The sequence below is a fragment of the Tachypleus tridentatus genome, chromosome 1 (genome assembly GCF_004210375.1).
Source record: "Tachypleus tridentatus isolate NWPU-2018 chromosome 1, ASM421037v1, whole genome shotgun sequence".
In the NCBI taxonomy this organism is placed as follows: Eukaryota; Metazoa; Arthropoda; class Merostomata; order Xiphosura; family Limulidae; genus Tachypleus; species Tachypleus tridentatus.
This window is the reverse complement of record NC_134825.1, coordinates 48286248-48304280: the sequence shown is the minus strand read 5'-3', so window position 1 is coordinate 48304280 and position 18033 is coordinate 48286248. Positions and strand designations below refer to the sequence as shown.

At 34.3% G+C, this 18033-nt stretch overlaps 1 protein-coding gene across 1 annotated transcript in view; it reads right to left on the bottom strand.

Moving 5' to 3' along the window:
* Positions 1 to 228: 228 nt before the first annotated feature.
* The window catches only part of LOC143222018 (protein GDAP2 homolog), a 39326-nt gene continuing 21521 nt past the window's right edge, over positions 229 to 18033 (bottom strand). The window contains 4 exon segments of the mRNA XM_076485264.1: positions 229 to 1370; positions 12945 to 13088; positions 13863 to 14057; positions 15387 to 15540. Coding sequence (XP_076341379.1) covers positions 1311 to 1370; positions 12945 to 13088; positions 13863 to 14057; positions 15387 to 15540 — 553 coding nt within the window. The 3' untranslated portion in view covers positions 229 to 1310.

Below are 18033 nucleotides of genomic sequence, written 5' to 3'. Positions count from 1 at the left end.
ATTATTTGGAAAATTTGCTAGTTGTGATATAACTTTGGGATTTTTCTATTTCTGTTTAAACATTTACAAGTCAACTCTAGGAACAAATAATGATAGTTATGAATATTTTTTTGCATAAATTTGCTAATTAACTCTGTTTAGAGATGCATCTTAATATAACAGGCAACAGCAAACCTTTGTATCCTTTTTGACTTAGGTGTGCTAGCAATAAAGAAGAAAACACAAATATTTGACAATAGTAAAACTTTATTTTGAGATCTCTCAAATCATTATTATACTAGAGATTTGAAATTGTTAATGAAAAAATAGATTAATTCATACAAAACTACTGCAGTTACATCTTCATTAGCTCAACTGGTAAGATCTGCCTTGATGTAAAAGACTTAGACATTGCATTCAACAATGCAACAGAAAATACAAAACTTTCAGGAAATGAATCGTAACAGCAACATTACAAATAACATACTTAAAATATACCAGTAACATAAAATTATAATTGATGTATATAACAAGGTTACTATGGGTAACTTTTAGACAGTTTTCAGTCAATAAACCTTTTTAAATGAGACAATCTGATGACTTATCTTGGTAGAAAAAAGTATTGGATGAGCTGCACATAAGATTATAGGCATATACAGTCTATGAAAAGATAGTCAGGGACTGCAAAAAGGTAATACAAACATACATAATGAATTTATAGAACAAAGTAAGTTCAATTACTGTAATAAACTATACAAGACAAACTAAAAGATTCAGCTTCCTGCTCTGCAAATGTTTATATATGTTAAAACTAATTTTCACTTATCATTTCATACACAACTATTTGCACTAAAAGTACTTTTAAATTCAAGATTTCTAGCATAAGTTCAAATAACAGTTTTCTTAATCTGACATCATAGAATATATGGAGATAGTTAACATCCTAAGCAGACAGTGAAAACAATGTAACACGTATTTCACCTCATTCTTAAATGGCCTGTGAACAATAATTATCAAAAACATTATAATGTTTCCACACGTATCCCAAAACTCAAATCACCAAAGGAAATTACATGAAATTTAAATTTTTCTCTCTGGTTAATTTTACAAATTATATGCCTCCCAACCTGTACACACACACATACATACATATATACACACAAACAAACAAGAGCACTTCAGAACATTTTTAACATGGTTAGATTAATTTCTACAGATAATTTTCACAACTATCTTTTTATAAAATTGTTGGACAACCTTTGGTAGTCTTTCTCAATTAGGCACACAATTCAAGAAATAGCTACACAACATTTTCTCTATTAGAAAATATCCTACAATGCAGCAGCAGCAGCATCTGTTACTGGTTGTGTACAATATCGGAGTCCATTGATCTGAAACCAACATCGCGCGATAAATCACAGTGCATTGTACCAAATTAGTAAAATTTAAAATAAATATAATTTCACAATATACCAATATTCAGCAACAGGTTCAATTAATTTCAACAATGTTTTTTTTTATTATTTCAATTTCCTACAGGATACACTAGTAACATTTTGTTGTTTCATACTTATTGCTAAAAAAATATAATTACAATTAATAATTATAATTTATGTTATTTAAAGCTACCTTGTAAAACACTTAAAGATCCAAAGTAAAATTTCTGGGTAAACTTCCATACATACACCATTAATAGCTATAGTGACTGTTAAACTGTATCTAATTCCTTCAAAACATATGATTTGGAATCAGCATACATGTTTGATATCAATGTTTTAATTAAATACATTCTAGATGGAATGTCATACTCTAGCTCCAGTACATTGATTACATTTATAAAGCCAAGATTTCCTACAACAGGGAAAGCCTTAGTTTCTTTACAATAAAATTTCCAATACTTTTTTTGTGATTAGCTATGGTTTGGTGGAATTCAAACTAAGTCTGGATTTGAAATAAGCATGTAAATCAATTTGACTTGATTTTCATTTTCTTTTCATAGCATCTTTTAACATTTCAGGTAAAAAAGAATATTTAATTTCCTTTTTATATTTGTCTTGGGACATTTCCTTTATTTGTTAAGTTACCAGTATAGTTCACGAGTTTTGCATATTCAGCAAAATGCAATGGATTTATCAACAGTTCACCAACTTTGAGCATGTTTTACAGTTAGAGTTTTCATGGTCCATATTGTAGTAGTTTCATCTACATGGCAGTGGTGTAGCCAGGTTTTCCATTTGAGGAGGAGGAGGAGGGAGGGAGCAATAAATTAAAATACTGCAATTGATCTACATAGTTAATAACATTAAAACAAATCAAGTTAAATGTAATAGTGTTTATAGAAATTTTATTTTTTTTAATTAAATGACACAAGTTTATTCTACATAAAAGCTGAAAAATTATGTGTGGTCAATATGCCAACATTTTTCAGGGGGAGCTAGGCAATATAAGAACAGTGTTTCAGTACATAAAATGTGCAGGATTGGAAAGTATGCCAAAGAAACGTACATTCACGTGCATGGAAATGAAATTTCTTGGTTACATAGATGGGTAAGGACATAGTATCTAGAGATCCTACAAAGAATGTTGTGATAAAAAACTGGTCCCAGCTTGACACAAAGCACAATATTCACAGTTTTCTGGGTTTTTCATTATATTGCATGAAGCATTCTTTGGTCAAAGCATCAGTGCCATCTTATTTTCATCATGATTGCCCATTCTTCCTTGATACTGATGGCAGTCATGATAGAATTGGAACAGTTTTGTGAAAGGTATATAAGGTTTGAAATGTGTAACTGTGTGTTCTGTACATTTTTAATAGTATATGATAAAGGGACTACTTTCTGTTGAAGTATTTATTGTACATTACTTTTATGGTATTTACCATTCAGGTAGGCTATGCATCACTGAAATGGCAAAATAGCCATTAAACTTGAAAAGTTTTAAAGGTGTAATTATTTATTGAATAACAGCACTAAATTAAAAAAAAGAGAGTAAAATTTTGTGTTACAACACATTCAGTTCAACAACATGGAAATGCAAGTGTATTATCTAGCCTCTTCCTGGCATGTTCAGAATCTGAACACTATTGCATCAACAGTGATAAAAAATTAAATGTGATAATTCTTTCTATGTTTTAACAATACTTTAATATACACAAATTTATATTTTAAATATTCATAACATTTTATTTTTAATTCATGTATGTATACTATAAATAGGTTTTCATGCTTTTCAATGTTATACATTTCTTCAATGTTGATTTAATAAATATATCATTATTATTAAATAGTGATCTTGTTTTATTTGTATATTATATTATATATTATAAAGGTTTGTGTTTGCTACAAAAAACTTTTTCTAAATATTTTCTTTCATACTTTAGAAATGCATAAGTTCCCTGGCTTTTCATCTGTTTATTTGTTGATATTTGCATAAAGCTACATGAGGTCTCTCTGTTCTAGCTGTTCTTAATTTTGTAGTGACAGGCAAGATGGAAGGAAGCAAGCACTAGGCACCACCAACTCTTGATAGAGATGATGGAGCTTTCAGCATGGTTTTGAAGATCCACAGATGTCTGGTGGAAGAATGTAATTCAATGGTCAGAGACGTGCTACATCTTCAGAAGAATCATCAGATCTGTAACCCCTTAAAAAGTAAAGCATCAAATAAAAGATAAAAGCCTCTTCCTCTTCTCAATCATTAAGAAAGCAAAACTAACAACAAAAGTCAAAGAAACAGCAGTCAAGGAACTACTGACACTTTACTAATGACTACCCCAGAGGTTATTTCAAGCCATCTGAGAATGAAAGAAGTGTTACAGAAATAGTTCAATCAGCAGCATGGAAGAAACAGTAGTAGGACCACCAGCTACCCACTGTGAGCTTCTCATTAAGCCAAGATGTACCATATCTTAATGCGGGCTACAGAGAACACTCCAGAAAATCACCACTGAAATGTGACAATCTAAAGAGAGCCTTAATAGACTTTTGTTCTAGTTCTTTTATATTTCATTGAACATATTTTATCAAAATTGGTTTTCTAGAATCTTCAGTCAATCATTCTGCACACAATTTTCTCAAATTTTTGGAGTTTCTTCTGGGACTTGAGGTTTGTTTTTATTTTTATCTAAATGTATATTTGTTTGTTTTCATTTATGTTCATTTTGAATTTTCAAATACTGTTGTATGTTCAAATTTGTTTTTGTGTGTGTATGTGTGCACTGTTGTAATTTTAATGATGTGCATGTAATTGGTTCATCTTTTCAGTTTCTGATGGTTACACTTATTTCAGTTTTATATCCAGTTTTATTTATCTTATGATGTTTCTTATCTTTGCATTTAGTGTTGTAGTAATACCAGTGTCTCTGCAATATTTTCATTTTGACATGAAGTATCCTATTCTAATGACAATCACATTTGGACCATTTTAATGTGTAACTTTATTCAGTTTCTTAATGTTTGTTTTCACTGATTGTAACTTGTGATTTATAACTTGGATCAAATTGTATCAGTTGTGATTTTGGTTTATTACTCCTTAGTTTTGCCTAATTAACTATTGGAGCTTATATGTATGAATACAGTTTACCATTGCTATGTTTAACACTCATGGATGTGCAAATACCTTAAATTTGTGCTGATTCTCTAACTTAGACAGTTATGTATGACAGTGATTGTCCAATGAGTGTTTACACTGTTTTATTGAAACTTCAGAAGTGTACAACACAAAAGAGTAAGGTCACACTCATTTCCTGGAGTGGTACAGAGATTCATAGAAGTTATTATCAGTTGTGAGTTTTTCTCTATTGATTATGAAAGTAATCTAAGGATTGTAGTATACTGCAGTAGAACCTTGGTCAGTTGGTTGATTTAGTGTTTTATGGCACAAAGCTGCTAGGCTATCTCTGCCAAACACCCGGTAAAAAGGTAAAAATAAAGTAAATGTAGTAAAATTCATAAAAAGAAATGAAGGTAAAACAAAACAGCATTTAAAAACATAAATAGCATAAAACCAATTTTGACATCTAGTCTACAATGTTAAGAGAAACCAGAGTAGGAGAAGTAGTAAAAAACTTTCTGTAGCATAATGGTAATTATCATAACCTGCCAAGAAGATTAACAGGTAAGTACAAGAACCATGTCAGTCACCTGAAGTTGGCCTTTCCAGTCCCAGTTCCGGGTTACGTGTCATTACAGCCATTTTCAAAGAGTAAAGTAATAAAAGTGTTAAAAGACATGCAGCAAAATTGTAATAATAACTCATCAGAATGACTAATGGGTAGTTCAAACAGCAGCGTTACTCACCTAAAGTTGGTCTTTTCAGTCCTGGTGTTGAGTTATTTAATGTTATGGCCATTTACTAATTTCAAATTGAACTATAGAGATTGTGACTCTGAAAAGGGAACCACAAGAAAAAAGGTTTGATGAATAAATATGAAACACTTAAATGACATTAAAAAGATTAATGGCTGTTAAAAAACTAAAAACTTTATCAAGGTGGACAGTGTCACCATCACCAATAACACTGTCTAATGTTAGACAAACCTTGGGACAGAACATGTTAAAAATGGTGTCATCGTTGAGAGTCGTAACAATGGCAAGAAAGTAAAATGTGGCTTTAGTGATCTGAGTGTTACATAGACTACACACTGGTGGATCAGTTTCAGATAAAAGAAAACAATGAGTTAAAAAACTGTGACCAATGTGAAGTCTAGTTAGAACAACTTCCTCCTTCCAATACTTATGGAAGTAAGATGGCCAAAGTCCAGTATAGCGTTTTATTTGGAAAAGCTTCTTTTTGTGTTGCTCACTCCAAGTCAACTGCCAGCTCAGCCTTGAATACAGGACCATAGTCCATGTATGGAATAGGCACAGTGGTGATAATGCCAGAGCAGACAGATTGAGCTCCTGTGTCTGCAAGCTCGTTCCCGTGAATACCAACGTGGCCTGGTATCCGGAAAAACTGGATAGAAGTAGATGTTAATGAGAAATGGGCCTGTCAGTATTGAATATCAGTGAGAACAGGGTGTGAACTTAGTAACAGAACTAAGCGAGTCAGTATAAATAATGCAGTTGGAGTACTGCTTAGCTTCAATATGATCCAGGGCAAGAGAAATGGTGTATAGTTCAGCAGTGAACACAGAAGCTGTAGAGGGGATTCTGTGCACAACCACAGAACTGCAACAAACCATGGCAGAGCTCACAGAGTCATCTGATTTGGAACCATCCTTATAAATTGGAATGGAAAGATTGTTCGAAAGATGTTCAGTAAATAAAAGATGGTACTTCCAATCAGGAGTATCAGCTTTTCTCAGATGACTTAAAGAAAGGTCACATTTGGGGACTGTAATAAGCCATAGTGGGATGGGATGACCAGTGGATTCTTCAATGTTATCCAAGAACAGACCCAATTCATCCAATTGCACCTGGATGCGAAAGCTAAAAGGAGCAATGGCAGATCATCTGTTCTGAAAAAGTATGGCCCACCAAGGAAGGCAAACACAACCCCAGGTGAGATGCTTTGGCAAGGAACAAAGTTTCAGAGAATATAGTAAAGACAGTTGCAAACGGAAAAGGTGCAAAGAAGGTTAATGAGATTCTACGTATAAGCTCTGAACTTGGGAGGTGCGGAAAGCTCCAGTGCAGAGTCAAAGTCCTTGATGATGAATGAGGTCCAGCATCTTTAAGGCCAAGGGTCTGGCAGAGCCATAGACAATTGATCCATAGTCAAGTTTAGATCAAAAAAGAGCATGATATATCTTTAACATAGAACATTGATCAGCTCCCCAACTGGTGGTAGAGAGGACACAGAGGATGTTCAGTGCTTTTGTGCATTTGATCCATAGCTGCTGTAAGTGTGGTATAAAGGTCAGCTTACGGTCAAAGATAAGTCCCAAGAACTTGGTCTCAGGGACCACAGGCAGCGAAACTTCACTGATAAGGAGTTCAGGATCAGGGTGAATACCCTGTTGGCAGCAAAAGTGCATGCAAACTGTTTTAGAGAGTGAGAAATTAAAACCGTTTGCCGTGGTCTACTTTAGTACACGATCAAGGGCAGTTTGTAGTTGCTGCTCAATACATCTCATGTTCGACGACTGACACGAGATGTGAAAGTCATTGACATAGAGCCTGTTTGCAACAGTGAGAGGGAATTGTTCAGTGATGACATAAATCTTTATACTGAAAAGTGTGACACTCAAAACACAGCCCTGAGGGACTCCAAGTTCCTGTAGAAAAGAACAGGAAAGTGACAAAGTCATCCCAACTTGGAATCTCCTGTCTGTTAAAATGTTTTTAATAAAAATGGGTAAATGGCCACGTAACCCATATATATGGAGGTCTCGCAAAATGCCAAACCTCCATGTTGTGTCATAAGCCTTCTCAATGTAAAATAATATTGATACAAGATGTTGTCGTTTGAGAAAGGCTTCTCTGATTGATGTTTCATGTCAAATTAGGTGGTCCATGGTGGAGTGCTGTCATTGGAACCCACACTGGGTGGGCGAGAGGAGGATGTTTGATTCAAGGAATCAAACAAGACGAGCATTAATTATCCTCTCTAAGGTCTTGCAGAGACAGCTTGTCAAAGCAATTGGACGGTGGTTTGAAGGAAACTTGGGATCTTTCCCAGGATTAGAGAAAGGTAAGATAATAGCCTGGCACCAGGCATTAGAAAAAACATTCTCCTGCCAGATCCAGTTAAAAACAATTAGAAGAATATCAAGAGAAGCAGGAGATAGATGGTGCAGCATGTCATAGTGTACATCATCTGGTCCAACAGATGTACCGCCAGACCGATGAAGGGACAGTTTCAGTTCCACCAGTGTAAAGGGATGATTATAGTCAAAGAGACAGTCAGTTCAAAAGGAAAGAGGTGAATGCTCTGCCCGAGTCTTGATGGCCAAGAAGGTGGAGGAACGAGCAGAAGTGCTAAATACCTGGCAAAAGCTTTCACCTAGAGTATTGGTGATGCTCTGGACATCAGCTACTTCTTGGTCATCTGAGAGTAAGAATGAGAGGGGGACAGAATTGTAGTGCCCATTGACCTTTTAACCCTGTCCCATATGACCTTGTAACTGGTGGTAGAAGATATGCCAGTTGTGAACTTAATCCATGATTCCTTCTGGCTTTGATGTCTTACCCACATAGCATGTGCATGGGCCCACTGGAAAGCGATGCGGTTTGAAAGTGTGGGATATCTACGGAAAGTATCCCAGGCCTGTTTTTGAGCCTTCCATGCCATGTGGCAAGCAGGATTCCACCATGGACAAGGAATGGACACGTGGAAAATGTGTTGAAGTTTTAGGGATACATTGAGCAGCTGCTTGTATAATACAGTCAGTTACTGCTGCCACACAGTCGTCTATTGATGGCTGACAGACAATGGCAGGATCAAGTTTTGCGAAAACAGTGAAAGTGAACCAGTTTGCCTGATCCAACTTCCACTGGCGCACGCAGTTAGGGTGGCATTGACCACAGCCAGTTTCTCTCAAAAGTATGGGAAAATGATCACTGCCTCGTGGATTATTGTCAACCCTCCATGAAAAATGGGAGAATAATGAAGGGGAGCAAAATGAGAGATAAATAGCACTAAAGGACTGACTAGGTGTGTGAAAATAAGTGAAAGAACCAGTACTGAAAAAGAAGGATTGTGATCAAAGAGCATACACTCTATAGAGCGACCCCCCTATCAATAACAGCACATCCCCAGAGGGGATGATGTACATTAAAGTCTCTCCAGGAGTAGAAAGGAAAACGGCAACTGTTCAATGAGAGCATCAAGGTCTGATTGATCATATGTCTCTCCAGGTGACAGGTAGAGAGAACAAACAGTGATGGTATGACCCAAGGAAACATGGATGGCTACAGCCCCCAAGGGTGTGTTGAGTGACAAAGACAGGGTGGGCACATGCTGATCAACCATTAGTGCCACCCACCATGTACTCGTCCATCTCACAGCCTGCCATTTCTGTACAGAGAAAACTGCTGAAAGGTGACTGTATCGGCAGGTTTCAGAAATGTTTCTTGTAAGGAAAGACATACAGGATGGTAGGAAGCAATCAGTGTTTTGATGCCATCCAGATTAGAATGTAACCTTGACAGTTCCATTGTATCAAGGTGGCCATTTTTAATGATGCGTAGGTGAATTGGCTGGAGAACCCTTCTGTTTACGACCACATCTTTTTTCTCTACTGTCCTTATTCGGGGGAGGTAGATCGACCTCCATGGATCCTGCCCTGGATCGATTGGGCAGGTCTTTGTTGTTGGAAGGGGATTCCAGTGACTGAGGATGCGAACGAAGGATTGATTTGCATCTTGAGGTGGAAGAAAAAGATGTATCTGAAGAAATGCTTGTACCTGGAACCAAAGGATGTGGATCATGGGGTTTGTTGGAATGTATGGGAGGAACAGAGATGGGTGTAGAAGTTGATTCATCAACTTTTTTAACCATGAAGGTCAAAAGGCTTTTCATCTGTTTTGAGAACGATTCTCTTGAAGGCACAGAGAGATCCGTCTGCACTCCCACTATAGTGGTGTAATGAAGTGCAGCAGCATATATGTCCGAGATGAAGTAGTGGACAGCAATTTCTGAGCCTCAGGATAAGTAATGTTATGAGTCGTTTTCTTTTTCCTCCAACCATTTAGGGCAAGAACAAAAGTAGGAAAGATGAGAATCATTGCAGTTGACACAATGTGGGTCCATTTCACACTCATAGGCATCGTGGTCCTTTCCACCACAATGAGCACGTCAGGGAACCACGACATGACGTCTTTGAGTGGCCAAACCTCTGACATTGGAAACATCAGAGAGGGTTTGGAATGTACGGCCATACCCTACAATTTAGTTAACCTGCCTTGATGGTGGCAGGTGCACGTAGTGAGGTAAATGTCAAAACGAGGATTTTTGTCGGCAGTGTAACTCCATCTTTGCGAGTGGAGATGCGCCTCACTGCAGAAACTCCTTGAGTGGAGAAACCAGCAAGAATCTCTGACTCTGGGATGTTCTACAAATCCCTCTCAACAATAACTCGTCGTGATGAATTCAAGGTAGCATGAGGGGTAACCTCAATAGGTACATCCCAAATTGCCTTTGAATTCAGGAGAAGTTCACTGTGTTGGGATGTGGATATTTCAACCAATATTTTCCAGATCGAAGCATCTTTACTAACTGTGGAGAGCCAGCAAGTCCTTCCAGTCCCTTCTGAATAAAAAAGGGGGACATTTGCCCTAAAGGTTTTTCTGAAAGAGAATGTAGGATGAAAAAATGAGGTACAACTGGTGTTACAGATGTTGAAGATTGCTGATCAGAGTCTTCAAGACGTGGTCATTTACCTATTGACTGTTGCTTTCACTATTTTATTTAAATTTTTAGTAGGAGGATCCACAAGAAAAAAAGAAAAATTTTGGTACCCACTGACCCCACCCACCATGGAGCCCTACGAGGGGATGCACTACAATCTCAAGCAAGGACAATGCAGCAACACCAGGGATTCGTTATCACTATACCCAAACACCAGCATCAGATACAGAGCCCTTTATCATTTGCAGCTACTAGGCCTGACCAATGTCTCTAAGCTGTTTATTATTATATTATTATTATAACTATTATTGTTTATTACTGCTATAGATTGCTCATTTATGACTGTGTTTTGTGTATTTAATAAATAAATTTAAAAAATTATTTTGAAATTTTTTTTCATATTCTGAATTCTTACTCATAAATGTTGTTATCTGCATCGTTTTTGTCTTCGCCTCAGCCTTTTGTTGGTGAGATGCCGATTTTGTATGTCTGGAACAATCGTTTATCCTGCCATGCGCCACAGAAAAATCGATGTGACAAACTGTACAAAATGCATGACTGTCACTGACTTTTGATGCAATGACTGGATATTTTGCACTATACTCTTTCCTAAATTTTTTATTCACAGTTTTAGTCCTTTTAGATTTGCCAGAAATGAGACAATCTGGTAAATGAGGCCTCTTTTTTCATCTTGTGAACGATCGCATTGATGTTTCTATGCCGCTTAGAAAACAAGAAATACCCATCTACGCGAGCGCTGATTGGCTGACAATAACTGATGGCATAACTATGGATTCCCCCACATACCCATTATGGAGAAGCACTGCACTCAAACTATTGGTAGATGCTGGAGATACAAATATTTTTTATTATTTCAAGCACAAACATGATTATCGCAAATAGCCATTTGGACTATGTCTTTTATTTGTTATCAAAATTTATTTGTATCTCACTAGAAATTTTCTTTTCACCCCTTTCAAGCCATGGGGAAACAATTTATCACTTTACTGTATAGGCCTATATAATATATAATAATTTGGGAGTTGCAACAAGTCGTAATATTTGTCTGTATGGGTGTATAGTCGTAATGTATACACCAAAATCGTAATGATTACACTCAAATTATAATGGTTGGCATCTCTGCAGATGCAATGTCTACAACACCCATTGAGAAGTTCCAACACTGGCACTTGGTTGACTCTAGCCAAAGTGGACCAGCCATTTAATAATCAGAAAATTTAAATATGCATTACTATTTCTGATTATTTCAGCTAACGAGATCTCTAGTTTTTATATCTGTTTCCAAAATAGATACTGGATAAAACAACTGATTTCCAAGATAATCTTAAGAATGTAACATTTATCTGATGTTCAGGTATATAGCATTTACTTGGTATTGATATGCAAAAGCAGCTACAGGAATGTAATGCTGCTTACCCAATATTTATGATCAAGGTTAATTTCAGAGACATAGTGCTTGCTTGTTATTCATATGTAAGAATAACTCTGTTTATGTTTCATTAAGCCTGACGGTCAATTACTCCCAGCCTATTGAGTCAATCTCAAACAATTGTGTCAGGTTGATGGTTCAGACAGTGTTGAATGTTCTAAAGGAATTCAAGGTCAATGTATGAAAGTTACTGGATTGTTTCTCACACATCCATGCTTTTCACAATGCCAATGACATGTAGGGTGTCCAAAGGTGGAATCATCTCAAAATTTTTTTTTCTTGGTAGATGGAAAGCAAACTAAGTGTTGTTTAAGAAGAAATTTTGTTATAACTTTAAAATTTTGAGACAAAGTTTATGTTCAAGTTATTACTTTGAAATATGATTGCTGCTAAACTTATCTTGTTGTAATTACACATTCTCTGTCAGTTGAAAAGTGTTTCATCTTGTATACTGCTATTTCCAAGAATGCACTCTACAAAGCTTGTGTATGAAACTGACATTTAAAGCTGTGGTACAGCCCTCACACAAACTTTTATATAATTTTCTCTGAAAATGTAAAACAGGGAGTAGTCATACAAAGTTAATTTTGTTGTAATGGTTATCATGTTGCACTGGGGGTTGAAATTTCTGGGGTTCAAGATGTGTTGGTGCTGAATGTGACATGAGCTTTTGGCTGTGAGTGAATTATAAAAGTAATAGTCAAACTTGTCACTTGGTAAAAAACGAAAGAGCTAGACAAAGCCTTTGTAGCAACATGTGCTGGCTACTTTCTTCTGTAATATGTAGTTCATAATCAGGAACAGCTTACATGAAATCTATATGGCTGTTAAATTACAGATAAGATATCTTTAGGTTAAATTTCCTATTTCAATTTCAAACTTGAACTAGAATTATCTGTATTGTTAGTGTTTATAACTTCCTGTGATACTGAATAACTTGCATAGCTATTGTGAGCTTTTTTTCTAGGTTCGCAGACTGTTTTTAAATTATGTTAACTAGTTGACACTAAAAACATGGGAATGGCAAATAATTCAATCTGCAAAACGAATTTATCTTCTAAGAGTATTTTATGGCATTTTGTTACATTTATCACAATAGCTAAATTGATGTGCTATTTAATTTGTAGTTTTACTTATGGGTAGTATTTCAAGAAAGTTTAACACGTACTGCTTACATTACAATCATAATTAAAAACAATTCCAGGGATGAAGTGCCTACCTTACAGTCATATTCAAGGATATCTTCAGGGATGTCTAACTGTTCAGGTGGTATGAGATAATATAAATATTCAATGCCACCTAGTGATTGAATTTTGTTTTTGATTGTGGAAGCTGTAAATGTTGTAAACCACCAAGTCATCACCTGTTATAAGAATAGAGAAAACAAAGATACTAAAGACACAAAAAAGTGCTAAATGTTTTGAAGAAATGTGTCATATAATAAAATAACGCTTTATTCATGACAAACTTTCCAGAAAAAGATACTGAATATAATCACACAAAATTCTGACATGGAAAAACTTCAAGTTATTGTAATGTCATAATATACTGTTTTGTCATCTGTTTTACATTACACATTAACTCTGTACTTAGTGGCAGGCTAGTTGTGTTACTGTTTAGTGCAGCTAATTTAAATCTGCTCCTTTTTGATCAGTTTAAATTAAACTCTAAATGTTAAATAATCATGTACAGTTTTTGTTACCATGAAGAGTATACAGCCCCAAAATTTACAATTTATTTTATACAAAGAGATGGCAGGATTTCATACATTAATCAATTCCAGTACCACCCACAGCAGGATTTTAACATTAACCAATTCCAGTACCACCCACAGCAGGATTTTATACATTAACCAATTCCAGTACCACCCACAGTAGGATTCATACATTACCCAATTCCAGTACCATCCACAGCAGGATTTCATACATTAACCAATTACAGTACCACCCACAGCAGGATTGTATATATTGACCAATTCCAGTACCACCCACAGCAGGATTTCATACATTACCCAATTCCAGTACCATCCACAGCAGGATTTCATACATTAACCAACTCCAGCACCACCCATAGGAGGATTTCATACATTAAGCAATTTCAGTACCACCCATATGATTCATTTAAGCACTATACTTACTCTGCTCCAAAAGGTAGGGTGCACAACATAAAAAGAACGGAGATTTTTTTTATATGTACAGTCTAGGAGGCTATATATATCTTTGAGAAATGAAAGGGGAAGATGATTTTCTTTAGTTGTTAGTGAGTGGAAATAAACAACTACATAGTCCCGTCTTACTATCTGGTCCATTGTGTGGATCAAATATAATATTGCCTGAAAGAAAAGAAAATACTGTAGAAATTAATACCTACTATACAAAAAAGTTATTATAACTGGGTTATTTTTAATAAAAACCATCACTTCAATTAGGCTCCTACTTAATACTTGATTGAATCATCTTTCTCCATGACAATAGCTTAAACTCAATTCTGTCATATGTTACACAAGACACCTTGTGATATCTTATGCAGTGTATGCCAGACTTGAATTCATTACTATTTGGGAGTCAGAGACCTCTCTTTTTACCTATTTTCTTGCAATTATAATAAGATTATATTTTCTCATTTATAGCACTCAATCAGTCATTCAACACATTATATGATCAATCTCTTTTTCAAACAAAAATATAATTGGCATGTCCTCCAAATGTGTGTTGTGGGAGTTCTTATAAAGAAACCATTCCTCATGTACATAAAATTCACACTTTAAAATTAACAGCACACAGTTGAAACACTTTTTAACATTAAAATCACAAATTTAAATTTATAACTGTCAACAACTTTGGGCGAGAGGAAAAAATAAAAATACACAATATTTAATTCAGCATCTGAAAAACTTGAGGCACTAACAACATCCACTAGGAAACATTCAGAGTTTCAAAATACATAATACCAAGCTGACAGAAACCTAACACCTCATGAATGTTACTTCAGTTTCTGGATTCAAAAGCTTGTTTTTCAAATATTATAATGTAAAGAAGACAATCACTCCAGTGCATGGAAAGAAATACAACCCAACATCTGTAACACAAGTATATGCAAAACAAAAAACACTAATAAAAAGCTCAATAATACCTATTTAATATCTGCAAAGATTCAAACATTAGAATTAAAATTAAAACTATAGAAAATGATACCTATCATAAGTTATGGAGGGATATTTGGTTTAGCAAATGAAAAGACTAATAACTGTAGCATGCAGAGACGTTTAACTAAGTATCACAGGATAAGTAATTTGTCATGTTTGGCAGAAAACAAAATCTACCAACCTAGAAGTTTATCCTAGCACACCGAGAGAGAAAAGCAAACTACCATTACAATACAGTTATAGTTACTGAAGCTTCTAGAAGTTCAGATGTTTTCATCTTGAAGGACCCAGTTAAAAGCCAAATATCTCAGTATACGAAGAGAACCCAACCACCATTGCAAATAATCTAAAGTCAAGATGATGAAAACTCAAATTAAAAAGAGTCTTCATGACTAGTAACTGAACAAACAAAGATTACAAGAATTGAAAGTTGTTTATAGTGATTGCTTTTAAGAAACCATATTTTATAGTCATTAAGAAAATCCAAAGAATTAATTAAAACTGTTTTCTACTTACTTTGTCAATATTTACTTCTGACAATCTTAAACGGTTACCAATAAATACCACTACTGGACGACCAAACCTGTCTTCTCCACAGTGATACAGACAGTGGAGGCTTTCTATTGATCTGAGGTCTTCTGTCCTGGATCGCCGGACCAACCTCTCATATCTAAACAAAGGATCCAATATTAGATACTGGGTGATGCATTCAGAAACAAATGAATCTACTATTCTAAAATTAAAAGATGTCATGTTTATTTAAAAATAACTTTTAGTATATTTCAGGTTTTACAGTTAAGTCTGTTTGTACAAAATTAAAAGTTTTGATTTTAGAATTACATTAGACATTTTTTTAATTTCTGTATCTATAATTAATTTGACTTAACAATGTTTTCTTAGAGTATTAGTTTCATCTTTTGGGTATCATGGTATGCTTAACTAAATGTTGCTATATTATTTTTGGTTAAACACTAAGCACATATGGTATAACTGATTTAGGGTAATGAACATAGGAGGAAGCAGTAAGGGAAATCCCAGGTATCTGTCAGTGTTTTTCAATTATGTTTTCTTGTCTTAAACTATCTCTTAATGAGAAAAATTCTCATGTAAAGATGTATTCTTATATAAAATTATAGTTCAGGCCTTGTTATATTACATTATGTAACTGCCAATATTTTCTTCACCAGAATTTAATCAGTCTACTTTTTCTCTTGCTACTAACTAAAAATTCCTAATTTAAAATAGTAATTTAAAATTAATATAATCTAAGAATTGTTCAAAATTGTCCTGTAACTTAACAGCATTGCAATAGAACTATTATATGGCATAAGAGCAAATCTTTTGGAAAAAAAAATGAAATAGATTTTTCACAAATAATTTAAAACATTATTCTAAATTCTTATTTTCCTAGCTTTACTTTAATTAAAAATAATGGTTTTTAATACCACTTTTCTTTGTATACATAATTCAAAAAGCACAATATTATATAGTAATACAACTTATGTGTAGCAATGCTACAAGTGTATAACTTCTTCCCATTCATTCTATTGTTTGGGGATTATGTTTAAGACAAGTTTAGCATTATGGATTATTATTTTAATTTGCAAAATAGTACCCACCACACAGTGTAATTTATTGTCAATTATAAAAAACCTTTTAAAAATGGAAAAATACTAGAACACAACATTATAGAAAACACAAACTAACCCAAGATAACCTGGCCACTAATGGAACTAGAATATCACTAGTATAGCATTCACACATTATTTAGATAAAAGATCCCTTACAATGTAATGTAAAGGGAAAAAATGGCATCTTGTGGTTCAAACTATTTAAATCAATGCAAAAGAAACACTAATTAAGGAATTCCACTAACATTAAAACTGACAGATAAAGTTGAGTATATGAGATGTCAAAAGCAGAAAATGGACACTACGATAGAAGTTTTATTCAAATGGAAGCTTCCTGGGTTCAAATAGACATAGTGCAAGGCATTGTAGGAATTACGTCTGTCATGTTCACAGCATTAAGATCTAGATGCAGTAACTAAGCATCCATTACCTTGGCATGATACCAATGAAAGGTTAAAAAGGTATTCATTAGAAAAGTGTGAAGCTTTGACAGTGAAGCTGGCTATCAGTGTAGTTTTAAGAAGTCACTAGAATAACTTACTGATAAATAAATCTAAGCTTGTTGAATATGTCATTGAAAAAAATCTAATTAGGTGAGAAAAGTTCTGTTTTATCACTTGGAGAAAATAAATTCAAATCCCAAATAAGACTTACAAAACCACAATTTGAGGTTGGAGATATGCATTTTAAACTTGAAATAAACTATCAACAAATAACTAAATTGAGTAAAGATGAGCAAAAATCTGCATTAAGTGTTCATTGAGATGTCATTGTCCACTGTCTTGCAATGAGCAGTGAATTAAATGCTGAAAATAGATATAGATATGACTGAGTGTATAGTAATTCTAAAAACCAATGTTAATATTTAGTATCATTATTTGGTAAACACTGTCCCACTATTGTCGAACTAGAAAACTACATCCAATGTTGATTAATTTCAATGCAATCTTCACCTGTGATATTCAGATGAAACAAGTCTATAAGAAAGTCATTTTGTATTGAGCAAACGGCTGAAAAAATATTAACATTGTGTTCTCCCTGTGATAGTACTATCAAACTTTCATAATAAAAAGACAGACCTTATTCAGAAAGAAGTTGTAGATGGATTGGGATAAAAGATAAAATCAGAGAGTATTGGTCACTAAACAAAGTTACATCTGTAATAGAAATTCCTATTACAGTAGTTAAATAAATGGACAATTACAGAACTTTCAGTACATTACAAAGAGAAAATTTATTATAGCATGAAAATATAGGTTTTTGTCGGCTCATTAGCCAGAAAAATATAATTTTTAAATAAGTTTTCTGACTAACTTCTTTTGCCACACAAACAATTTGCGAACTTGAAGTACTAATAAAATCACAATATTATTGATAACAAATAGGTTATGTTTTCCAAAGAATATTTATCAGTTTATCAGGCTTTTGTTTCCTATTACAATAAAGAACTATCCTTTTCTCCAAAGTCCTGCTTTAAAATTATGATATATAAACATAAAAATACATGTATATGTCATTAGATTTGTTGTTTT